Genomic DNA, 26,242 nt, shown 5'->3' with positions numbered 1-26,242 from the left:
TTAGAATCTCAACTCATATTTTTCTTGAGAATTCGGGCTTTAAAATTCATGATTTCAAATCATGTTGCATGTTCAAACACAAGCTTAAACTCTTATTTCAAATAAATAGATGAATAAATTTATTGAAAATATTTTAAGTCTCTCATTAATGTCGTCTTTAGGCCACCATATCTATAGAGTCACCCTGATTTTATATATATATATATATATTATTTTATTTTTAATGTATATGTTTTGAGTGAATATATGATGAGTATAAAGAGGGTAGATAAGAGGAGAGGAAAACGGTTGTTTTAACTGCCAAAGACTCGGTCCAAAACTATTTTTGCTACCTACACTCACTGTTTTTTAATCCCAATTATTTTAATTATTAATACACATAAAAAAACAAATAATATTAGTGCAAATATATTTAAAAAGTTCCCAAATCCTAATTGATTATCATTATTAAAGACCTTTTTTTCAAATTATGTTGTGTGTTTATCTTCATTTGGATTCTTCATGTTTGTGTAAATTTTCAGCAGAGAAATTATTGTCAGTCATTTGAAACAACTAATTATTGCATTATTCACTTTTGGATTCATGGCATTTCTAAGACTTGGCTCCAAATCTGAGGCCTTCCGTCGTGAAGGCCAAGCTTGGTAAGCCCCTTTTCCCTTTTTTTTTTCATTTGATGTTCGATATCTGTTTTGAGGCTCTGATTAATTTAGATTCGTGATGTATAAGACTTACTAAAGAAGAAAACACTCCCTATTAATATTTTTTTCATTCTTAAAGATGTCCAATGGAAATAAAAAAAATCGATCCATTTGTAATCATCCACTAGTTGGATTAATGGATCATTTGATTGGAAATGATAACAAAATGTATAAGTCGTTAGAAGGAGTTAGTCCCCCTGTCAAAAATACAACATTTGTGTCAAATTTGAGCTTATGCTTGTAATCTCTCTGTTCAGAAGTTCAACTTCACTTTTTGACTTTTGATGCCGCATCCGTGTTGAATTCTCCAAAAATACATTGCTTTTGGAGAATATGACATGCATCCGTTGATATTGTTGAAGAGTTTGAGCAACATAACATTTCAGCCAGTGGCGTAGCCAAGCCACATGGTGGTCAGGGTGTCCAATTGGTCGGAAAAAAATACCGTATATATAAGTAAAATGCTACACAAAATGATTAAATAACATATTTTGGACACCCTTAATATAACAAGTTGTTATAGCTTAGTGGTTTCACTTCCTTGGAATAAGGAAGTGCTTGTGTGTTCGATTCTCACTAGTTCTACTTTTTGAAAAGAGCTTTTGTTGTGCTATTTCTGGACACTCTTTGTGAAATTCCTGGCTCCGCCACTGATTTTAGCATATTAAAAGTTCAAAACATTTGATTCATTTTCTTCATTTTTGTTTCTGAAGTAGCAAAATTAGAAATGTTTTCTTTGAATTATGAAGCTTATGCATGAACTCTCTTCAGGCATTGCACATCAGGCCTTCCCAGTGATGTTACAATTGAAATTGGAGAAATGTCCTTTTATCTACACAAGGTACACCTTCTATTTTTGTTGTTATCAATTACTCCCCCTCCGTTTCAACCTGATTGTCTGGTTTTGACTTGACCCGGAGTTTAAGAAAGTTAAAAGACTTTTGAATCTTATGGTCTTAAACTAAAGATCTATAGAATGTACCAAAATGCCCTTTAATCGTGTGTAAGACGAACAAATTGAAACGGAGGTGTAGTGTTTGTGCATTTATCTTGTTTGTGTATTACTCTACAGTTCCCATTGATATCAAGAAGTGGACTACTAGCAAAGCTAGTTAAAGATTCATCAAACGACGACGTATCAGTTAGCGTCCTGCAGCTCAATGACATACCTGGTGGTGCTAAAGCATTTGAGCTAGTAGCCAAATTCTGTTATGGTGTCAAAATAGAAATCACTCCTTTGAATATAGTGAGCCTTAGATGTGCATCAGAGTATCTGCAAATGACAGATGAATATGGTGAGACAAATCTCATTGCACAAACAGAATCTTTTCTTAACGACGTTTTTGGGAATTGGACAGATACTATAAAAGCTCTTGAAACATGTGAAGAAGTCCTACCACATGCTGAAGAGCTTCATATTGTGTCAAGATGCATAAATTCCTTAGCAATGAAAGCTTGTACCGATACGAAGTTGTTTAACTGGCCTGTGTCTGAAAATGGTCATGAGGATACCACAGACGCGGAGGTGTGGAATGGTATATGCACGGGATCCAAGACACAGCCGATGACAGATGATTGGTGGTATGAAGACGTGTCGTTCCTTAGCTTACCTCTGTATAAACGGTTGATTCAGGCGGTTGAAGCTGGAGGAATGAGGCCGGAAAATGTAGCTGGTGCAGTTGTGTTTTATGCAAAGAAATATATTCCTTTGATGAATAGACAAGCAAGTTTCAAGGATGCTACTAGCCATACTAATAAATCAGGATCAACAATTTCAACTCCATCAGAAGCAGACCAAAGGGCACTTTTAGAGGAGATAATGGAGTTGTTGCCAAATCAGAAAGGAGTAACAGACACTAGGTTCGTAAGTTGTTAGAGAAAACACACTTTTAATTACTTAATCATATTATGTCTTGACACCAAACCACCTTCCAAGTTCATTGTCTCCTCCCTACCCCCAACCCCCTACCACCCCTCGATCACCCCATCCGCATAGTGTTTTTCTAGATGACTGAGAGCCTGTTTGGATTGACTTATTATAGATGTTTTAAACTCAAATTAGTTTTTAAGCACTTAGGATTCCTGACTTGCTTATAAGCCATAGGCTATAAGTCCATCCAAACAAGCTCGTATAAATGCTCGAGACAATAACTTCTTGCTTACTTAGCAAATATTAGAAAATAAGTAAGAAAGTCACTTATATTTCGAAAAAAAAGTTCTAAGAAAACATCTTCATTCTTACCAAACACACCTTCCGCTTGCTCTGGTACCATACTGCATTGTGTGAACTATCTTATTTAGAAGTTTAAGTTGTTATAGAGAGCATACTTTTGATTACGTATTTTACATATCAATACAGGTTTCTTCTTAGGCTGCTCCGTAGCGCTATGATGCTACAAGCAAGTCCATCTTGCAGGGAGAATTTGGAGAGAAGAGTGGGATTGCAGTTAGATCAAGCTGCACTAGATGACTTGTTGATACCAAATATGGGATATTCAGTGGAAACTTTATATGACATAGACTGTTTTCAGAGAATTTTGGATCATTTTATGTCAATAGACCAGGCTTCTTCTGCACCATCTCCATGTATTATGGAAGAAAACCAATTGATGGAAGGTTCAACTTCCTTGACTTCGCTAACAAGGGTAGTAAATCTAGTGGATTCATATCTTTCTGAGGTCGCACCTGATGTTAATTACAAGTTCCCTAAATTTCAGTCTCTTGCTGCTACAATCCCGGATTTTGCAAGGCCACTTACTGATGGTATCTATCGTGCAATTGATATATATTTGAAGGTAACAAGTAGTTCTATATTTCCGTTAATGATATACGATTTTTCTTACTTCAAATGTGTTGTTCTATCGGGTTGAAGTTGATTCTTTTGAAATTAGAATGTCATTGTAGCAACTAGTTTTTGATTTCTCATAGTAATTTTGATGAGTTTCTATGTTATGGTAAAGAAGTAACTAGAATTGACAAAATTCACTTCTCTACCTCTTCTTCTACAATTACCAATTAATGCTTATCGTTGAGATTTATGATAGTAGAAGGTATAGGTAATTGCCTTTATTTAGGTTGTTTTTCCTTCCTTACAAGTAGTAGTAGGTTTATTCTCGTAGTTCCCTGTCCATCGAATTATGTAACTACTTGTTATTTCTTGTGCTTCAGTTATCGCGTCATTTGGTTATTGTTATTGTACCTTTTATCTGAATATGCTTCCCGTATTATTTACTATGTCCTCTTTGATTCTGTATTTTTCCTTTTTATGATGTGGTTACTCGAGCTGAGGGTCTTTTGAAAATAGTATTTCTACCTCCATGGAGCAGGGGCAAGTTCTGCGTACACTCTACCCTCCTCAAACTTAACATGTGGGATCATATCGTTGGGATTTACATATATTAAACTTCAGAGTGATCTGATATTGTGCACCCTTTCTTACACATTTCAATTTTAGGCACATCCTTGGCTCACAGACTCAGAAAGAGAGCAAATCTGCAGACTAATGAATTGCCAGAAGCTCTCGTTGGAAGCTTGCACACACGCTGCTCAAAACGAGAGGCTACCTCTTAGGGTCATAGTTCAAGTCTTGTTCTTTGAACAACTTCGACTACGAACATCAATATCAGGATTGTTCTTTGTCTCAGATAATCTTGACAACTCCCAAAGTACTACTCTTCATGGAGGAAACCAGAACACAAACACAGTAAATGGAAGAGGATCGAGTATCGATGACATGAGGGAGCGTGTTGCAGAACTAGAAAAAGAGTGTAACAGCATGAAACAGGAGTTTAAAAAGGTGGTAAAAACAAAGAAAAAGTGGAATGTGTTTTGTGGAAGAAAATCTGAGTGTGACTTGAATTCAGTAAATCCCAGCAAGTTACAACCTCAACATGTTAATGAGCGTAAAAATCAAAAGAAGGGAAGCTCAAGATGAAGGTAGACAGTTTTTTGTTCATTTCTTGCCATCAAGACTTCTTTTAGTATCATGTTATGGTTTGCACTCGTTATAATGTTTTTACAATTTGTTAATGTAGTGCGTAGATAATAGGCCAGTGAAGCTTTTGAGGTACTTCAAGGGTATCATGGATAGCTCATAAAGTTTAAATTCTAAATCTGTCTCTGGTCATGGATATTGGTCTGACATTTGACAGACAAGATTTCAGTTTTTTGTTATAGGATGTGTGAATTCTATTCATGTTGGAAGATTTAGATAAGACAAGATATCTATTCATGTATGCTACAATTGTTCATCTACCAAAGAGACCGAGTATATTGTTTCCACGAATGAACTACTAGAGTACAAGGCACGCGGAGATTAGATATCATCCATCCTATCATGCATAAAATATTACATAGATTCCAGCATAGCATAGAACAGTTATCATGTAATACAACTATCTTAACGTTGTATTTGCATGCGATGACCATTTTTTTGTATACAATCAACCACACATTCAATCAACAAATTAAGTTTTCAAACAAAAAAATTGTGCAACAATTTCCACATTCATTTCACACACCAAGATAACACATCCCAAAGAGTGATCTAACATGTCATTAGTCAACATATTACAGGTCAGAATCTTTCCCCAAGGCAATTTTAGAACATACACTGTAAAAGAAAATATACTAAGTACTCGCATTAGTCTAGATGCAGATACCAAAATTTTGTACCAAATTTGGTGTAAAACTAGTAGCAGGTGTTGAAGGTTGCAAGCATTTCATGAGCTTTGTTGCGATTTTCATCATTTCCAGGCCCTGCCATGTAAGATTTTACATTTGTAAGAAGTTAAAACACATTCAACAAGAGCTTTGAACCGTAAAATAACCATATAAGAGTATACATTGATGAGTTCTCGGCTCTGCCTTTTAAGAGACTATGCATAAATTTGAAACATGAACATGTGAGTTGTTTACCTCAAGTTTTTCTCAATCAAAAAGATGTAATTTAACACATTCAAAATTGACGCCTAGGGGGTCGCTCTTCTGCAGCGCTTACGCGAATGGACCTGCCATCAAGGTCCTGCACAACAAATCACACCAGATGCATAGTATCAGAACAGCCTGATGAACATATTGAGTATCTTTTCACAAAAACTCAAAGTCGAATGAGAAACAACATCTAGCAAAGCTGAAACCAAAGTAATTTGTGGTTCAACTAGTAAACAGATATCGGATGATTCATAATCCTTGTTTAATCAGGGTTAGTAAAAATATACTTACAAAGCCATTCAAGCTATCAATTGCCTTGTTGACCTCTTGAGCAGAACTGAATGTCACAAATCCAAATCCCCTTGATCTACCACTATCTCTGTCATACACTACTTTGCAATCCACAACTTTGCCTTGATCACTGAACAATTCTCTAAGTGAAAGGTCATCGACACCCCATGAGAGGTTTCCTACATAGACTCTGTTGGAGCTATCGAAATTTCTCCCACCTCGTGCACCTCCATAAGAGGAATTCTCACTTCTCCCACCTCCATAAGAGGAATTTTCACTTCTCCCACCTCGTCCACCTCCAAATGAATTCTCCCTTTTCTCTGGTGCTGGCCCAGAGTTCACTCTCAATGCCCTCCCGTCGATTTCCTGCAAGAGAAACATCAAAACATTTACTTAGTTATGCATGTCCAAGCACTTCTTTTGGAAAGACAAGATTTTTAGATTACACAAATGACAAGTTGAAAAGTAAGACTAGAAAGTGTTTTCATCAGCAGCTAATTAGCATAGCAAGCCATATTCACTTATCGAAACATTAAACAAACATTGTAATATAAGTACACTTGAAGATACTAATAAATGGCAAGAACAAAGAGCAAAACTTTACATATCCATTGAATTGTTGCTCAGCAGCTTCCACTTCCGCTTTCGATGACATTGTCACAAAACCAAACCCTCTGCTTCTTCCTGTGAGCTTGTCATATATAACCTGCAAAATTATAACAACTTCAATACCTTCCTATACAATCCTTGCATCTCACATCCACTTAAAATCTCGATATAGAAAACAAATCTTCTCGAGCTCACTACAGGGAAAAGTACAAAACACAGCCCTTTCTCCAAGATACTTGAGCAAGCATGGAGAAAACGTTTTACTACTATATCGAAAAAGTTTCATAGCATGTTCTCATTATCACTATTTACCTAAAACATTTTATATTTTGACACACAATCGTTAAAATTTCTAGCTCCGCCACTTTTACTTATTTAATTAAGTCTTAACATGACCATGTACCTGCAAATACTCTGGTAGCTATAACAGGGCACAATTCTATTTACTTAATTATGCTTTTAATCAACATAAATCAGCAAAATTAACGTTTCCCAACAATAGAAACAATGAATAATTAGCTTAATTACCTCAACCATCTCAACATTTCCAGCTCGTTCGAAAAGCTCAGCAAGTGCAGCACTGTCAACACTGAACGGCAAATTACCAACAAAGAGTTTAAGGTCCGGAGAGAAATTGGGTTCTTCTTCTACTTCTCCGACATCATCTTCCAATTGGTCAAATTCAGATAACGCCACGTTACGAACAAACCGAGAACCGAACGAAGAAGATTCAAAAGGCCTGATAGAAGAAGAAGGAGTTGAAGAAGATAAAGAAAGATTCAGAGAAGATGAAGGAAGAGAGAAGAAGGAAAATGAAGTTGGTACGGAATTGGGTTTTAGAGAAGAAAGGGTTTGTGGAGTTACAAAGAGAAATTGAAGAGAAGAAACTGAAGAAGCCATTGTTGATAAGGCGCCGAGTTGATAGTGTAGTAGAAAAAGATAAGGTTTTTCAAGATTTTGAAGGTTTTGAAGAAGCAACGTTCATATTTATAAGTGGGAAAATGCGTAGATATTTTCATTTTTTTAGGTTTAGGCCTAAAAGGGGGAATAAGGCCCAATGGGTTAATTTGGTTCTATATCAAGAAGCTTTATAGCCAAAGTGGCAAATATCAAAGCCCGTTAGATTTTTGTATTCTCTTTGAGGGTTGGATTTAATTTTGAGTAAATTTTAGAAATAGCAAAGATAAAAATTATATTACCGATCTTTTTGTTTTGTTATTTGTGCTCCATAGTCAATTTATGTTTGCTATGGAGCATCTGTATAAATTGGACATCTGTGTCTATGAAAATTGTGTTTATATATGTATATGTTCTTTGTGTTAGGCTAGAGTGGTGAGCGAGATTATGAGAGAGGCGATCGAGAGAAGGCAGAAAGTGGAGAGAGGTGAATTATATATGTATATCGGTTAGATAATTGTATATATGTAACTACTATGTGTATATATCAATGATTGTGTTTGTATATCTGCATAAAATTTGAATTCATATACAATTGAATCGAGTTAAAACTTTTGTATTTGTGTATCAAATCTCTCTCTCGCTTTATACAAACACAAATTATACATTGTATTTGTATAATTTGTGTTTGTATAAAGAGAGAGAGAAAGGCAAAAGAGAACTAGGCAGAAGAAGATTTGTATTTGTATAATTGATTGTATAGGACAGAGAGATATGTATTGTATTTGTATATACAGTATCTCTCGTTTTATACAAACACAAACACAAATTATATAAAGTGAGAGAGGCGAGGGTGAGAAGACTGAGAGTGGCAATGAGATTCTAGAGAGAAGGGAGCAAGGCGAATGGCAAGAAGTTTGCTACAAATTGGCATTAAATAAAACCGTAGCTATAACATTTATTTTGAATTAATAATTTGCTATAATTTACAATTTTCCTTTTAATTTATTCGAGGATTGTTTGATAAAATTCCATATGTGTATCATGCATTGTGTCCCATGTATATCACAACATATATGAATGTATATCTCACAATATATCTATTTATCTCTTATTATATCTGTGTGTATATCCATGAAAATTGTGTAACATATATTTATATATGTTTTTGAGGGTTTCTTTATTATTGAACTTTTGTCGTCTATAATCACCATTTTTTTTGGGTTGTTTTTTTATTGGATTTTCAATATGCATGTACTAATTTTTTTGATATACTTATTCATGTTTGAATGTAGATATTCAGGTGAATTCTTATGGGTGATTTTGAATCCAAGCTTAAAGATAATGGACAATTTTAGACCTTTTTTCCTCTTTTTCTCTTTTTAATAAAATGCGCAGTTAATTCAATTTAAGAATTGGTGCAACAAAGATGTTTGATAGTACGCTCGAACCAACTAATTAAAAGTTTTTTTATTTCTTTTCCTTACAGGTCTTCTACAAGGTACGTCTTTGTCAATTATGAAGATTTTGGGTCAGTATTAACTTTCTTTGACTTTTATTGGTGAGTTTAAGTAGTTATATTGAACTCCTCACGAATTATATTGTTTTCTATATTTTCTAATGAATTTCTAAGTTGGTTCTAACAAGAGACTCATGTATGCTACTTATATCATATACGACATGAAGCGCATTGGTCATTTGATATAAATGGTGGGATAAAATAGTTATGAGATTAGTTGATGCCTCATATCACATGAAATGAAGTTAATCTCAAACCTTATCTCGAGATTGTTTTTCGTATCTTATCTAATGTACCAAATTACCCTAAAGGTATAAGTTGATACTTGAAATACTATTACATCATGTCGGTTGAGTAACTTTAATTTGTTGGAGTGTACATGTAACACAAATTACATGTTGGCCAATCTTCTTATATCATATATTTGGAAAAATTACTGAAATACATGTCTTATGTTTTCCTTATTTTTAATATTCCCTTTTATTTCTAAAAACCTCTAAAATCCCTTATTTCTCTCCTAATTCTAAATTATTTTATAATGTATCCGAGCTAGTTTTTAATGAATCTGAACTACATATTATGTATCCGGTTTATTTTACAACATATCTGAGCTAGTTTTTAAAGTATCCGAGCTACATATTATGTATCCGATTTGTTTTACTTTTTCAGGGATTAGTGTAATTACAAACTAAATAGGGATAGATTGTAATTTCATATTAAAACTATGTGATTCCTACAATTTATACTTTTTTATTTTGCCTCAAGTTTCATCCGTGTGGCCATATGCATTCTTAAATGACTTCAATTTTTCAATACTCTTAAGTCTTGACAATTTATCTCTGGATTATTGGAGTTGTAAATTACTCTTTGTAAGCACAAAATGAAGTACTTAAGTAAACTATAAAATGAAGTAGTGTTATGTTGTGTAATTTTCATACAATGTGGTTAAATTGTACAAGAGAATTGATATACCAATTTTCTAGAGAGAGAAGTCTGAGTTGATCCAGCTAAGAAGCTTAAGCATTTTGGAGAGCCTATGTTGTAGTAAAATTCTATGATATTACGCATAGAATTTTTGAAGATATGTATTTGCCCTTACCTAACATTTCATATATAAGTTTATGCAATTTTAGCTTTTAGTTTTTTCATGTGCTATTTTGTCAATCTTTTGTTTAATTATATTTATCATCAAATCACATGATAATATAAAATGTTGGGATCGTGTTGAGGTAAGTCTTGCTTATCTAGTATATATATAAACACTTAAATTAAGAAAACAACAAGAACCGAAACCATAGCTAAATATTAAATATTAGGAGTTTTTGTTATTATAAATAACTAAATATTTAATAGCTATACCTTTAATTAATTTCAAAGTTATAAATATTTAAAATAAAGTTGATGGCTAATTTAGCGTACATGCATTGCATGTGTATGTAGAATTATAAGTTAGACCTCACAAACTTATTGAAATAACGAGCGAATAAATATCGAAATATGAATTCAAAGTTATTTTTTATTACTAACGCATTAAAACACACTCAAGAATAAAGCAAAGAAGAAAAAAGAACTTTACCATTATGAGAGGGGGATGTAAAATCTTTAATACAAGCTAGTAAAAATTATTAGGTAATGAATGAAGAGGAACTTTCACATATAGCCACTCAAAAATAGCTTAATTACTCTCCATAGCTATAGTTTGATAATTACAATTCGTAGCTACATGTTATAGGGAGGAGAGAGGCAAGCGAGACTTGGAGAGAGGAGAGCGAGAGAGGGCAAAGAGTGGGAGAGAGGTGAGTTGTATATGTATATCGTTTAGAGAGGTGAGTTGTATATTATACATATGTATTTGTATATATGGCAAGCGAGATTGGGAGAGGGAGGAGAGAGGCGAGCGAGAGAGGGCAGAGAGTGGGAGGGAGGTGAATTGTATATGTATATCGGTTAGATAATTGTACATTATACATATGTATTTGTATATTCTGGTGAATTATACATATACAAACGTGGCTAATTATACAAACTTGAAGTCAGCCCACGTAATTAATGTATAATATTAGTCGTGAGTGATAATTATAGCAAACTATAGCTATGATGAGTAATTAAGTAGTATAAGTTTGCTTAACCGCGTAATTTTTCCATGAATGAATTCTTTTACTTATAACATTAACATAAAGGATCTCAATATTTGTCAATATAATGCCAAATTTATTTATTTATTAGGGGGGGGGGGGGGTGTATTTGACCTATATATACAAAAAAAAATGAAATATGAACTATTTTATTCCAAATTTTAATCTACATTATATATTGCCATCACAAAATTCCGAAAAAGATGAGCTATTAGATATCAAAAACCTAAAATGTGGGCTTTTTATGCCAAATTTTAGGTCATGTTGTGATAACAAAATTCCTATTTTTTCCTAACGTAATTTGATTTTTCTTTCTATCTTTTGTGATGCATCTTGTTTAAAATATTTTCTTTTACTTATTTTTTCCAATACCTCTTACCCTATATCTTAGGATTCCTCATTAAATATTATAAAAAAATAATAATAATTTGAAGAAAATAATAAATAACGATTTTATCTATTATAAAAATTTTAATGAAGAATTCAATCAACACTTTTGAGGACTTTTATGTTTTGAAGGTAATATAGAGAGATTATAGTTATTCTTTTACCAATTTTTTTAAAAATTTAAACTATTAATTAGTACTATAATTTATAGTACTTTTTGTTTGGATTTATGCAGTTTTGATGATTGACAAAGAAAGACGAAACACGTCAGTCAATATGGTCTAAAGGTGTACTGACATGAGCAGTTAAATTCGAGAAAGCTGTTAGAATGAACAAAGACAAGAGTGCAGAAATAAAGGAATGGATAATGTTAATTTCGTGAGAAAACCCAAGGAAATAAATATATGATGAATTGAAGAGAAAGAATCAATGAGTTTGATTTGAAGAAGGAGTCTAAAGAGGCAAGGAGTTTTAATTGAAGAAGGAGGCTTACTTAAAGTAGAACTCTTCAAGTTATTGCTGAATTGAAGTGTTGGAGTTTGACTACAATACAAAAGAATCAATGAATGTAATTTGAAGAAGGAGTTTAAAGAAGCAAGGAGTTTGAATTGAATAATGAGTCTTACTTAAAGTAGAACTCTAAGTCAAGAGAGTTCAAGTCAATGAGGAGTTTGAAGTAAACAATAATTCTATGAAGACTTGAGCTTAAATAGAGGCGAAGTTGTCCAAAATACTTGTGCACTTATAGAGCAAAAAGAGCAATTGAGAAATTGACTTCGGAAGTGCTACTAGCAAACTAAAGGAACACATCGAAGAACCTAATCCTTCTACAGAGTTTATGTGTTAGGAGTTTTTCTTTGTGATTGAGTCTTGATGTAATCTTAGTTCAGTGAGTTATAAACTGAATTAGAAGTGTTGTCTTCAGGTTGTGATAACTCGAAAAGTTGGGAACATATACCTTGGGAGGTTTGTGTTGAAGGTTAGGAATTAGAGTTAGTTCCTAGGATTATAAGAGTTGTAATCTAAATCCATAACTTGAAGTTAAGGTAGGTTGCAAAGTTTGTAATCTATCTTTTGTGGAGGCTCAATGATTTAGTAAAGTTGGAGTTAAAAATCCTGTAGGGGTACAGGTCGTGGTTTTTTACACCTTTTGAGCCGGGTGTTTTCCATGTAAAATATTATGTTTTTACTTACTGTGCTTACTGCTTTGTTGGAGCACGTTAGGCAACCTGTTTCACACTTAGGCGTAAAGTTAAAATCAGTAAATTACTAGGTCGTGCAGACTAACAATTGGTATCAAAGCAGGTTTTCTTGTCAAAAGTTTAACCACTTAAGAATAGATCGAGATGAATTCTACACCTTCACTCGGATATTATGAAGGACAAGATATCAACAAGCCTCCGTTATTCAATGGCCAGTACTGCTCATGGTGGAAAGCAATGATGGAAACTTTTATTCAGGCTGAGGATTATGAACTTTAGAATATAGTTATTGGTGGACCAGAATACCCAACTAAGAAGGATGCTGAAAATAATGACATACAAAGGAAAAGAGTGAATTCGAGGAGGCTGACTTCAAGATTCTTGAAAAGAATGCCAAAGCCAAGTTTATTCTTATTTGTGGCCTTGGACCAGATGAGTATTGCCGAATATCTAGTTGCATAACTTCAAAACAAATTTGGAATACTCTCATGGACGCATACGAAGAAACAGGTTCAGAACATACTGATGATGGAAAGGTAGATGAGATCGCTTTCATGGCTATTGGAGATTCCGACGTGGAAGAAGAAAAAGCAAAATCTGAGGTAAGTATCCTTGACTTGAAAGAAAAAATGCATCTTTTGTTAAAAGAGAACTAATTAGCATGATAAGTAGCTTATTTGATGATTTTGAAGAATTAACCTGTGAAAGAGATCAATTATTTAAAGATTTTGCAGATAAAAAATTTGAGTGCATGGATCTCAAAAACTGTAATTGAAGAAGAAAATTGTTCTCTAAAGAAACAGGTTAATAAACTTAAGTCATCAAAGTTGAATTTGAAATCTGAAATTCTTAAGTTGTCCATTATTGAAAAAGGAAAGATAAATGATACTAGGAAGAAATTAGAACATGATTTAAAAGAATGAAAAAATGATTTTTTCTGTGAAAAAGATAAAGTGAAAAAAACTGAACCTAGAAATTTCCAGGTTAAAAATGGATCTTGAAAAGTCTAATAGATGGACGAATTCCTCCAGAATTGTTAAGAAATTGAGTGATAGGGTGCACAATGAGAAGGCAGGTATAGGATTCCATAAAAAAAATATTATCTCTGAAGATTTGTGCTATATTTGTGGTAAAATTGGTCATCCAACTACTGAGTTTTCAGTTGCTAATGATTTTAGAAAAAGAAATACTAAATTCGCAAATGAAAACAGATTTATACCTGTTGGCAGAAACAGGTCTACTAACCAGCTGCCTAGATAGGCGAGAAGAAATCTGATTCACCCTTTTGAACATAAGAAAGGACCCAAGCTTGTTTGGGTTCCTAAGACTAACCCTTAAGCTATTTTGCAGGTGAAGCTGAAAGGAAGCAAGTGATTTAATTCATTGATATTGCTTGCTTAAGAGATATCAATGAAGTCAAGCAAAAGTTCCTTTCGCTCACTTCTCAAAAAGGGGGAATATGTCATTTAAAAAAAAGTACATATATAAGGGGGAAGAAAAAAAAATGAGGATTACAGTGAAACTGATGAAAGTGCATTGAAACACGTTGTACCACGTGTTTCATTTGTTGAACAGACAAATGGCATATTGATAGGAGAAACAATGAATCTTGAAATTGATTTATCCACAAAGTATGTGGTTGCTGGATCACGTTGTTCTTTGTCAAACAACAATTGATTGATTGTGACACTAAGTAGGGAGCATTATGGAAAGATTAAGTTAGACTTGAGGATGATTAAGATTGCATGAACTCCCCTCAATGATTGGCTAGAATAATTGTTCTCCTTAATTTTATGAGCTAAAACGTTATTCAATTCAGTCTTACACATTTATTTGTGTGTCCCAATTTCAGATCCTTGACTTGTTTTAACCTAATTTTGTATTAGATTGTGCAGAGAAACGGTGAAACAAGCAACAATGATCACAAAATTGCTCTTATCAGGTATGCTATATATTGATGGAGGTTAATATTGTATAAAGTGAAACAATTGAGCACTCAAGTTTCATGTATTAATTGTTCTAATACAAAATAAAATAATCGGCAAAGCTCAAGAGTCTTATTCTTTCAAATTGTTCTCTCTCACTTAGCCCTCTTGATTATTTTTTTCAAGTTTAAATCAGATATTCACCAAAGTACATCTTTTGATATTTGTGATGATGTCCTCTTCAAATTGCTCTTAACTTAGTACATATATAATTCTCATTTGAGGAGGGAAATCTAGTTCCTCATTTTCAGTTCATGAGGAAGAACCAACTCCAGAAACACATCTTTTTTCTATTCCACCTTGAACTCCCATCTAGAAATCATAAGTGTCAAGAGGATGCCATTATTAAAGAAGATCTTAGAGCTAGCATGAAAAACAAAATGACATGATTCCCATAGTGATTTTTGAGGAATACTCAATTTCAATCATGGACTTTTCAAATGAAAAAAAAAAAAGAAAAAAAGAAAAAAAAAGAAGAGGTTATTCAATAGATGAAACATGTTGATCTACATGCCTCATGAGGAAAATTGATACTCCAAAGAAAAGGTTGAAGTAATATTCTCACTGATAAAATTACTGAATTGGAGGCTACTCATGTAGCTTATGAGAAAAAACAAATGTCCTTTGGATAAGAATTTAAGCTCTATAGGCTATTCTTCATGAAGAAAGGGATGAAAATGCTGAAATTATTCGTTGGTTGACACAATTATTGCCACTTTTCCATTCTTCTCTTCACTTTTCAATGTTAAGTATCTCTAGCTTTATTCTACTCATGTCCAGTGTTTATTTTTTGATTAGTGCTCAATAGTTTTTGCTTCATTCGGTATGACTTCGATCTTATATAGTACATTATCTGGCAGTTTAATAGAATGATTATCTATTGCTTTAATGACTCTTGTTCTTGCTCTCTATAATACATTATTATGTTGCATGAAGTCGTTATCTGATTGTTTTGGTGATCGCCAGTGACCATGAATAGTTTAACTGATCAATCTAGCTCGTATATTATAGGATTTACATAGCATTTCAATGATGCCAAAAGGGGGAAGATAAGAGTTGTGCAGTGTTTATAATCCATTGACTAACTTGTTTCATGTTAGTATTTCATGTTTCAGTGTCTACAGATAAAATTGTTTGAATGCACAAAGAAAAGAGATTTGTCATCATCAAAAAGGGGGAATTTACTAGGTTGTGCAGGCTAACACTTTTAAATAATTAAAAATTACATATATGAATTGACATTGAAGTTAAGTAATTTAACTCTCGTATTTATATAAGATGCATAAAGCAAGTACTATTAAATGCTTCTCCACATATGCGTTTCTTTCAAATCAAGTATCTCAACCTTATTGGTTAAAAATTAAAGTTAGAATATTTATTGCTTAATTTCATGGTTAAATTAAGGGATAAGGCATTAGTATCCCGACTATGATCGAAATCTCAGAGACACGTCTAAATTTAACTAGGGTTCTATTACCTCCTAAATTAATTTAAAATAGATAAATACACCACAAATGTTGATATGGCATATAGAGTGTGGCAAGTGATGAGTGCACAAATTGGACACATGTCATTTTTTTATTAGTAATTTTATAATTAGTTAAGATACATATTTATTGATATTAACACTTATATATAATTATAATTATTTTTATTTCTTTCGTTGTAAAGTTATATAGGATTTACTTTAAAAACATATATAAAAAATATTTGTGATTCTCTCATTGAATGTTACATTTAATAGAATTATATATATATATATATATATATATATATATATATTGCATTCATTTTTATATAATTTGAATAATGCTAAATATAATGTGTACTGCCAAATATTTTTATCAAGTATTATTGAAAAATGCATCAAAATATTTATTCTTTCGTATTCATATTTCAAAATGTGCTGAACTCTTGTACTCTCTTCGAATTGGAGATGCTGTTTTATATTGACTTTTGTGTTTAGTTATTAAACTTCGGTTAAGTTTGAATAAGTACGTCATTGAAAATTTATTGTTAGGTGAAATAACGATAATTACGTGTTTAATAGATTATCTCTTTGTCAATTTGTTGGGTACACCTACTTTTACTAGATGTTTAGTTTCTCTCACGTCTAGTTTTGATCTCTAACTTCTCCTCTGTCATATATTAGTTACTTTCTTTGTTCCTAATTACTTGTTCACTTTTGACTTGACGCACCTATTAAGAAAATAATGATTAACACATTAAGTTTTTCATTTTACCCTTATTGATTATGAAAGTGGATGAACTAAAAATTTAAGATTTTCAAGAAGTTATGCATTTTTCAAAATTAATTAATTGAGGGTATAACGGGTAAAAACAATTTGTCCTTTCTGATTTGTCAAAATAATGAACAAGTAAAAAGGAAAATGGACAAGTAATTAGGGATATAGGGAGTATACAATTTAACATTACTAAAAATATCATTCTAACATATTATTCCGTCCAATAATAGTTTTCTACTATACTTAAAAATAGTAGTTCAACAATACTTGACCAGTTTAGAAAATCAAGAGATAATTTACCTTTTTGTCTCTATTTTACCCTTGCTATTAAATACTACTCCCTCCGTCCCTTTTTATATGTCACCTTTTAACTTTGCACTTCATTAAGAAATAATGTAACTTTACCCTTCTATCCTTATTTAATTTTTTTGGAACTCAAGTTTTCAATCAATGAATATGAATTAATTTATTTTGATTAATTAATTTAACCAATGAACATGAATCATTTAATTAGCTTTTCTAAGTTGGTCAAATATATGTTTTCAATGCTAATAACTCACAAGGGTAAAAGAGGAACAATATGCTAATTTATGTATTGATTTTATGAAATGACAAGTATTATGAACCAACTATTTATAGAAAGAGATGACATATAAAATGGAACAGAGAGAGTATTTATGATCTAACACAATTCTCAGAGAATTAAATTTATTAAAGTCAAAGGATAAAATAGTAATATTACTCTTATTATTTATTGTTTCTTATGGGTATGTCAAGTCAATAGTACACAACTATTATTGGACAGATGAAGTACTTGTCAAATTTTACGAAATTGAGATAGAAGTAATTAATTCTTTCATTTTTCCTTTAAGTAATTGTTTTTAAGGTACGCAATATTAACTTCATTGTATAAAAATTATAAATTTGAAGAGTTTAAATAAGCAATTATTGATTGATGTTATGATTGTTCAATTATAACTAAGATTAGTTTAGCTTTATTTATAAGGAGAGATAAATGTTAATCTGAAAACAACCCTTTCTATTTATGATTTTTCAAGAACATGTAAAAGAAAAACGTGATGACAAGTATGAAATATGAAACAAGTATTTTACCAAAAAAAAAATAATATGAAACAAGTAATTTACTTAATAGGTCCAAAGAGAGAGATTCAAAAAATGATTGAAATCTTTATAACTTTGTTCAATAAGTGCACTCTATTTTCTTTTTTTCCCCTTATGATTCTCCCCTAATTTTCTGTTTATTTTTTCCAAAATCATAAAAGAATTAATTTTGTGGCGGACAAAATAAGAATTGTATAATTCGAAAAGAAGAGAAGTTCGAAGGAAGGAGGAAACTTTTTTCAATTTTTTATTTTTCATCCGATATACGGTATTCACTTTATACGAAGCTCGATTAAGTGAGAGTTGCGTCGCATAGGAGGGAACTTTTTATAATGTTATATTAGTTTTAAGTAATATCATGTTTGATAGTTGATTAAAATATAATTTGTTTATTTATAAAATTAATATGATGTTTGAATTATATTTAAAAATTTGTATTAACTAATTAATAAGTATAAGTTACGAGTAAATTTATATATTATTTTGTGCTTGAGGGAATAAGAAATAACTAATACTCATGCATGAATATGCAATAATAGTATATAAATCACTAAATCTTGCATAAAATAATAAATTCCTTAGTAATTAATTCCTACATTATTAATATCATCATAACTTTAATCCGCTATCAAACAACGTGCAAACTAAAAAAAAAACTATCGTCATTGCATAAGATAGACACGTAGTCTCTCTTCTTTAGATTATTGCTAGACATATACCTCCTTAAGTCTATATTAATTCATAAATTATTCAAAATACAAAAAAATTGTTAAATTTTAATTTAAATATATTTATCCTTCATTTAATGAGGTTCTTAACTAATTTATATTTTTTAGGAGAGTAATTTTAAAATAATCAAAATGATAAATAACAAAAAAATAGTCTTTTGATTTATGTCCTCAATTCACTTATATAATAGAGTATATACAATACAAAAATAAGAGGAAGTATTAGTTTATCAAAATTTTATCCATCACTTCAACAAAATAAGATATTCAACACATCCATTTCAATATGGCAAGTCCTTTTACTTTCGCTCCTTTAACTACAACCTCACGTTTTTCCCGCCCAAATTTCCCGGCGAGAACCACCGCCATTATTACCTGCAGCGACACCGTTAAAATCGCTAACAACAGCAAAACATTTCTGATTTCACCATTGCCGGTAGCGTCTCTGAACTCGTTACGGTGCGATCCCGGGTACTTGATTCCAAATTATCCGGTGGGCGGTAATGGCGGTGATAGTGGATTTCAGTATCTGATCAACATTTTGGGTGCGAGAGTGTATGACGTGGCACACGAATCGCCATTACAGCTCGCGCCGAAGCTTTCACAGAAGCTCGGAGTTAATGTCTGGCTTAAACGAGAGGATCTTCAACCCGTACGTTTCTCTTCTGCGCGGGTTTGGCTGAATTAAAACGGTTCAAAATTGGTTGGGTTAGACCTCATTTGTTTGCACGTAATAAAAATTTGAATTTGAATAGTTTAATTTAGACCTCAGCTCATTATGTGTATTTTAAAAAAAAATGGTGATTTTAAAATGTGTGACAAAAAAGTTGCTTACATATTTTTCCAATTAGATCTTGGTTATTGCATTTCTCAAGTTAATTAAACACAAATAATCATTTTCTTAAAAATATCTTTCTAATGTTTTTTGATATAATATTTAATTACTTATTATTTTAAATTATATATCTATCAAGTTTAAAAGGAAAATAAATTATGCATATTCAGATGTTGATAGATAAACAGTGTTAATTATTCAGTATCAAGATATGAAAACAATATCTTAATTATTTAGATGTGCATTTTGATTAAAACGTCAAAACAAAATGGGGCCTTAGTAAATGAGTGTACTATTAACCTGCTCAAAAGTTATTGGGTTGGACTATAGACTAAAAATCGAGGAAAAATTTAACTTGTTCAATTCTTACTGAAGTTATATAGATTTTTCATAGATCAACTTGAATTAGATATCAGTCTAACTTTTAATGGGCTAAAATGAGCTGAACTAATACTATAAATAGCCAAGTCAATAATCAGATAGCGATTATAATTTCATGAACTAATTTTATCGCGTAGCATGTACTATTTGGCAGGTCTCCTCATTTAATCTTAGAGGAGCATACAATATGATGGCAAAACTCTCAGAGGAGGAGCTGAAAAGAGGTGTCATTTGCTCATCAGCTGGGAATCATGCTCAAGGTGTTGCATTAGCTTCTCACAAACTTGGCTGCAATGCTATCATTGTCATGCCTGTTACAACACCAGAGATTAAGGTTAGAAGAAAAAAATAATTTTGATCTTTAATTTTTCGAAGAAGAGGTTTATATTTATGTTGTTTGGACTCTTTAAAAATGATGTTCACTGCGGGTTACGAACATGAACTTTGGTTTCATTTGGCTTCTTTACGGAGATAAGTTAATTTATAGATCTAAGATGTGAACAAAATTTGAAAAAAAATAAATAGAGATTCTCTAAGGTTAGTGTGCATGTTGGATCCTCTTAAAATATAATAAAGGAATGCTATTAAAATTAGTGCTCTTTTAACTTGGTCTCATTTGATCATATTTATGCCCTCCAATTGTAAGTGTACACAAGTAGATATTTAAATTAGTATAAAATTGAACAAGTAGACATGAGTTCTAAATGGAATAATACATATAGGACACCACGTAGGACGCAAATTGTCATGTAGGACGTGTGTATTTATTTATTTAATTTTATACAAGTTTAAGTGTTTATTTGTGCATAGACAAAGTTGGAGGACATAAATGTGAGTTGAGGTCGAGTTAAAGGGCATAATTATGTATTATGCCTTTTCTTTTTAAGATATTATATTATTATTTCAATAATTTTCGACATATCTCAAAAAGAATAATAAGAATTAGAATGAAATAAGAAATTTTGTTGAATTTTTTGTTTATAAGTCAATGCGTTGAATCTGTTGTCTTATGTACTATGAATCAAACTTAGATAAAATACAAGGGTATAATACATAAATATGACATCTAACTTGGCTTCACTATCGTCTACGCCTTCCAACTTTGGATGTGCATAAGTAGACGTTTAAACTTGTATAAAATTAAACAAGTAGATGCACGCGTCTTACGTGGTATACTGGACGCATTAACTCATATGCCCTTTTCTATTATCCCCTTATATTTTTCTATTCTAAACTCTGTTTTCTTCTTCTTCATTTAACCAAATGAGCAGTGGAAATCAGTTGAGAGGTTAGGTGGTAATGTTGTTCTTATGGGAGACGCGTATGATGAATCACAAGCATACGCCAAAAAGAGGGCCGAAGAGGAAGGCCGAACATTCATCCCTCCTTTCGATCATCCAGATGTCATTGCAGGGCAAGGTACTATAGGTATGGAGATCAATCGTCAACTGAAAGATAAAATTCACGCGGTATTTGTACCTGTTGGTGGAGGGGGACTTATAGCTGGTATTGCTGCATATATGAAAAGAGTTGCCCCTGATGTAAAGATTATTGGAGTTGAACCATGTGATGCAAATGCAATGGCAATGTCATTACACTATGGTCACAGAGTCATACTGGACCAAGTTGGAAATTTTGCAGATGGCGTAGCTGTTAAAGTTGTTGGTGAAGAAACTTTCCGTCTCTGTAAGGAACTAATAGACGGGGTGGTCCTAGTTAATTGCGATGCTATATGTGTATCGATAAAGGTTAGTAGCCAATCTTTTGGATTACAAGTTTATAACTATGATTTTATCTGTTTGATTTTTGCCATTAGTAGTGTTGAAAACCAAATCTTTCAATGCCTTTAGTTTATGCTCTATCAACTAGAATGACCATTGGAATTTTTGTTAATATCTCTCTTTAATGCGAGTCTGTCAGGTGTTTGTGTTTACTACCTCAGTTATCACCAACTATTTATCAAAACATGCCTCAAAATTAATGGGTTAGTTGTCACATGGATGGAATTCTATGGGCAAGTTAAGTTGTCACTCACCTTTTGACAATTGTATTCAAATACTTGGTCTACTCAGCCTCGAGGTGTGTTTTGACAAATAGTGGGTGATAAACTGATAATTTGGTAGGAAATGCAAACACTTGATAGTTCATAAATGGTGCTCGCAAAAAAGTAATACTTCTGCCTTCAGATGTGTCTTTTACCATTATCTATCATCAAAATAATCTAGAAGTAATAGATAACTGGTTTCTTATCTGAATTTTAGTTTATTAGACATGACAAAAGCTTGCTATTTCTTTTTAATAGGACATGTTTGAAGAAAAAAGGAGCATATTAGAGCCTGCAGGTGCACTTGCACTTGCAGGAGCTGAAGCATACTGCAAGTACTATGGCCTCAAGGATGAAAATGTAGTAGCAATAACAAGTGGAGCCAATATAAACTTTGACAGACTAAGATTGATAAGCCAACTTGCAGATGCTGGTAGAAATTGCGAAGCTGTGCTAGCTACTTGTATGCCAGAAGAGCCCGGAAGCTTCAAACGGTTTTGTAAACAGGTCACATAGAGCACTCAATATGCTATTTTGATCACTAAATCTTTGTAGATGGTCATTCAACTAATAGTTATTATCTCCGAAAGTCACGTTCTTTGTTGAAGAAAATTAGAACCAAGAAGAAAGGTGACTTTTTGAGGCATAATAACTATTAGTTGAGTGACCATATAAGATATCAACCCGTAGATATCAACCCGTGTCTCTGACAAATGTGAAAAGTCAACTTGGATCATAGATTGGACCAACGATGAAGTTTATTGAATTCAAGTACAGATATGATTCTAGAGATGAAAAGGCTCTAGTGCTTTACAGGCAAAGTTATTGATCTTTTAATGAGACGTTGGCTCATTTTAATAGACTTCACTTCTTTTCACAAGAATATATCTGTTTTGATCTGCAGGGTTGCTCATCAAACGAAATCGGAACTTGAAGCTCTGATGGAGAAGATGAGATCAGCAATACTGCACACTGTTAATCTTAGAGATAATGATTTGGTCAAAGATCACTCGAGACATTTGGTAACATCCTGAATTTCATCAAATCTTTGTTACTTGTATTGTTATTTTTTGAATCGCAGAAATATTTATATCAACAAATTTCAGAATTGGGATTCTCAATTAGTAGAAAGAATATCAATCAGTCAATCTCATTCCTAACTGTATTGAGTACATTAGCAAAGAACCATGATTTTTGTAAAATATGGAGTTTTCATTAGGTATCGATGGCTCATATGTTTTGATTTCTGTCTTTTTTCCCACTTGCTATCAATTGTGCAGACAGGCGGTAGATCAAATCTTCACAATGAGCTTCTTTGTCAATTCATTTTCCCCGAGAAGGCTGGTGCTTTGTCAAAGACTATAGATGCTTTCAGCCCGCGTTGGAATATAAGTTTGATCCATTATCGCACACAGGTACCATTTAGAACCTTTAAGTTCCATTCTAGTACAAGTATCTAGTCTTTCTACTATTACTTTTAAGTAATTTGATCTACTTTTCATATTTACTTTGAAAAGGTACATATTGGTGCAAATGTTTTAGTTGGCATACAAGTTCCACAGGACGAGTTTGATGAATTCCAAGATTGTGCTCGTAGACTCGGTTATAAGTATGTTGTGAAGAATATCAAATGATGCTTTCAAGCTTATAAATAAAGATGTTGATGCCAAAATAAAGAAATGTGACCTTGGAATAGTAAATTATTCATCATATATATGGTTCTGTTTTTTTTTTCTCAACTTATTATGTTTCTTACAAGTTAAGAACATTATGAATAGCCTCAACAACATTTAGCAGGAACCAATCTGAACCATGATTTGCCAGTAAAGAAACTGATATAGGAAGATTATCTTGTATACCTAGAGGTATACTAACCTGGCAAAATCCAGATACTCCAGCAATTGACAAAAGACTAAAAGCTTTAGCACGAAATCCTTCCAACGTAGTCGTCTCAGTTTTTAGTTTTGGTGGAGGTCCAGGAACAGTTGGGATTGCAAGTACTCCACAATCCCCAAGTAGAGCACTAAGAGCTGCTAGAAGCTCAGTCTTCACAGTTCGGCACACGTCAATATCTTCATCTATGGTAGTTTTCAACGCGTCCTGCACGCGTTCTGCTATTCCAGGACCTAAACTAGGCTTGACATCAGTAACCCATTCTCCGTGATTCTCTTTAAATTCATATTTCTGAAGCAACCTCATTGCAGCTGAAAGAGCTCGCAATGAGGATGGAATGTAATCATTACTGCAAGTTTCAATAGTCATGAATCTCTTCAAACTCGGAACATTTTCCTCAATGTATTCACCTATACTCACATATTTAATCATTTGATCACTTCCATATAACTTCCTCACCGAATCAACCAGTATTCCAATCAATTGTTGATTACTCTTAGAATCCAGAAGCTTAAAACAATCTTCTGCTACTATAAATTTACTTAGACCTTTCGATTCGTGATCAGATTGAATCAATACTCTTCCAACTTGCTTTAAAATACGAGCATCCCTGGCAAACCATCCAACTGTATCAAAACTTTGTGCCATAGGTATAACTCCATCAATTGAAACAACTCCATGAGAAGGACGAATACCATAAATCCCACAATACGATGCAGGAACTCTAACGCTTCCACCAGTATCCGTTCCTAATGCGAAATCAACAATTTTTGCACCAACAGCAACTGCAGATCCACTTGAAGATCCTCCAGGTACTCTATCTGGTGCAACAGGATTAACAGGTGTACCGTAATGAAAATTTTCGCCATTGATGCTGTAAGCCATTTCATCCATTACGGTTTTACCGATACAAGTAGCACCAGATTTCAACAGAGATACTACAGTTGGTGCAGTAGATTTTGCTGCAGAATGAGTTTTGCCCCAATCTGGATTTCCAAAACCAGTAATTTGGCCTTCTAAATCAAATATGTCTTTCACAGCAAAAGTTAGACCATTGAGTTCGTCTGAATCAGAGCCAATTGGTTCTAATGTGAATCTTTTCATGAATGCTCCGCATGATTTCAATGACTCCATCTCCATCTCCATCTCCAGTTCCATTTCACTTTCACTGTTTAGGGTTCACACTAAAAATTTCATAACAATAGACAAAATGTCAATAACACGTGTCTTATTACTATTGCCCATTCAAATTATCAAATACAACAAAAAGATAATGTTTGGTGTGAAATACAATGGATGGTTGAGCGCCCACTTACTATAGTGTAGGCAGGAGCGGACCTAGTGCTTCCGTTATGGATTTTGCTGAATTCAATAATTTTAATATAAATTTATTAAATATGTATAAATTATTAACATATTTTATTTGTCTATTTTTAATTGTCATGTTGCGTTTTTAAAAGTCAATTTAACTAATTTTCAAAGTAAAATTAGATTACATTAATTTGATATTTTAAATTAAAAAAATTAAGATATTCAAAAATTATACGAAAAGTATTAAAACTTGCATTTTTTCCGCATATCAATATGATGAAAAAAACATATCATAAAATGTTAGTCAAAATATTTATCGTTTGACTCTTAAAAAAAACCATGACAATTAAAAGTGAATAAAGATAGTAAAACATAATAAATTAGAGGAACTAAAATCTTAATTTCATAAATTTTAAATTTTAATTACGCCTCCAAGAATAGGTCCACCATTGCTATCAAGGATATGGAATTTTCCTAACAAAGACTACCTACATCCACTTGATGTAAATTTACTCTTTGTTATATTATTTGTCTTCATTCATGTCTAAGATGGAAGAACTTGGAAATTGAAGGATAACTTTATTTAGGTTCCCCTATTAAGTCTCAATACTATTGTACTAGATAGGATAAAGCATTAAAAAAAATCATTGATATATGGGATAATTGAACCAACTCATCTACCACTCATTTTTTGTTAATAGATAAAAACAAAAATTATTATTTAATTTTCATTCGATATTCAATATATATTGCAATACTACTAAATTTTAATTCGCATAAAAAAAATCTACATTAATATGATGTTTTGTATCCACTTATTTCAGTACATGTTTTAGTGTCAAGAGTATTTAGAGCCAAGTAAGTCTATTGACTGTGATTTATTGTCCTAGCGCCTGCAGATTGTCCTATTTGTTGGAACATCTCAAAGATACTCTGATTATCTTGTATGGTGTTATATTGTTCTCACTGATACTCAGATTATCTTGTATGATGTTATATTGTTCTCACCGATACTCAGATTATCTTG

General features: G+C 32.4%; 4 protein-coding genes across 6 annotated transcripts; 2 read left to right on the top strand and 2 right to left on the bottom strand.

Moving 5' to 3' along the window:
• The first annotated feature begins 579 nt into the window (after positions 1–579).
• On the top strand, positions 580–4,635 carry LOC125827433 (BTB/POZ domain-containing protein At5g03250-like). The gene is made up of 5 exons (XM_049506743.1): positions 580–641; positions 1,470–1,539; positions 1,771–2,558; positions 3,058–3,493; positions 4,153–4,635. The coding sequence occupies exons 1-5, from the start codon at positions 583–585 to the stop codon at positions 4,630–4,632; spliced, it is 1,833 nt and encodes a 610-aa protein (XP_049362700.1). The 5' UTR covers positions 580–582; the 3' UTR covers positions 4,633–4,635.
• Positions 4,636–5,169: 534 nt separating this feature from the next.
• Positions 5,170–7,475, bottom strand: LOC125827443 (29 kDa ribonucleoprotein B, chloroplastic-like). Of its 3 annotated transcripts, none has more exons than XM_049506759.1 (6): positions 7,059–7,475; positions 6,526–6,627; positions 6,209–6,287; positions 5,922–6,178; positions 5,616–5,721; positions 5,170–5,456 (listed from the first exon to the last, which is right to left on the bottom strand). In XM_049506759.1, exons 1-5 carry the CDS (start codon positions 7,428–7,430, stop codon positions 5,656–5,658), a joined length of 876 nt encoding a protein of 291 aa, XP_049362716.1. In that variant the 5' UTR covers positions 7,431–7,475; the 3' UTR covers positions 5,170–5,456; positions 5,616–5,655. The 3 variants fall into 3 exon arrangements, with proteins under 3 accessions (XP_049362716.1, XP_049362718.1, XP_049362715.1); XM_049506761.1 differs by having other exon boundaries at positions 6,218–6,287; positions 7,059–7,468; XM_049506758.1 differs by having other exon boundaries at positions 5,922–6,287.
• Positions 7,476–13,158: 5,683 nt separating this feature from the next.
• Positions 13,159–23,645, top strand: LOC125827474 (threonine dehydratase 1 biosynthetic, chloroplastic-like). The gene is made up of 10 exons (XM_049506786.1): positions 13,159–13,272; positions 14,557–14,612; positions 19,160–19,403; positions 20,122–20,301; positions 21,239–21,715; positions 22,270–22,518; positions 22,751–22,827; positions 22,916–23,033; positions 23,292–23,426; positions 23,529–23,645. The coding sequence occupies exons 1-10, from the start codon at positions 13,159–13,161 to the stop codon at positions 23,643–23,645; spliced, it is 1,767 nt and encodes a 588-aa protein (XP_049362743.1).
• Positions 23,646–23,671: 26 nt separating this feature from the next.
• On the bottom strand, positions 23,672–25,084 carry LOC125827438 (amidase 1). The gene has a single exon (XM_049506752.1). The coding sequence runs from the start codon at positions 25,060–25,062 to the stop codon at positions 23,764–23,766; it is 1,299 nt and encodes a 432-aa protein (XP_049362709.1). The 5' UTR covers positions 25,063–25,084; the 3' UTR covers positions 23,672–23,763.
• Between the last annotated feature and the right edge of the window lie 1,158 nt (positions 25,085–26,242).

This window comes from Solanum verrucosum, unplaced genomic scaffold (genome assembly GCF_900185275.1).
Source record: "Solanum verrucosum unplaced genomic scaffold, falcon-dt-bn FXZP01000138.1, whole genome shotgun sequence".
Taxonomy (NCBI): Eukaryota; Viridiplantae; Streptophyta; class Magnoliopsida; order Solanales; family Solanaceae; genus Solanum; species Solanum verrucosum.
Note: the sequence above shows the minus strand (reverse complement) of the source record. Positions and strands in the feature narration are given on the sequence as shown.

Excerpts from the sequence above, each read along its gene's own strand:
- LOC125827433 (XM_049506743.1), top strand. The coding sequence starts at position 583 with ATGGCATTTCTAAGACTTGGCTCCAAATCTGAGGCCTTCCGTCGTGAA. Across the intron at positions 1,540-1,770 it reads TGTCCTTTTATCTACACAAG|TTCCCATTGATATCAAGAAG; the intron begins GTACACCTTCTA and ends ATTACTCTACAG. Across the intron at positions 2,559-3,057 it reads AAAGGAGTAACAGACACTAG|GTTTCTTCTTAGGCTGCTCC; the intron begins GTTCGTAAGTTG and ends ATATCAATACAG.
- LOC125827443 (XM_049506758.1), bottom strand. The coding sequence starts at position 7,430 with ATGGCTTCTTCAGTTTCTTCTCTTCAATTTCTCTTTGTAACTCCACAA. Across the intron at positions 6,628-7,058 it reads GAAATGTTGAGATGGTTGAG|GTTATATATGACAAGCTCAC; the intron begins GTAATTAAGCTA and ends ATAATTTTGCAG. Across the intron at positions 6,288-6,525 it reads AGCAACAATTCAATGGATAT|GAAATCGACGGGAGGGCATT; the intron begins GTAAAGTTTTGC and ends TTTCTCTTGCAG.
- LOC125827474 (XM_049506786.1), top strand. The coding sequence starts at position 13,159 with ATGGACGCATACGAAGAAACAGGTTCAGAACATACTGATGATGGAAAG. Across the intron at positions 22,519-22,750 it reads TCAAACGGTTTTGTAAACAG|ATTGGACCAACGATGAAGTT; the intron begins GTCACATAGAGC and ends CTTGGATCATAG. Across the intron at positions 23,427-23,528 it reads TGATCCATTATCGCACACAG|GTACATATTGGTGCAAATGT; the intron begins GTACCATTTAGA and ends TACTTTGAAAAG.
- LOC125827438 (XM_049506752.1), bottom strand. The coding sequence starts at position 25,062 with ATGGAACTGGAGATGGAGATGGAGATGGAGTCATTGAAATCATGCGGA.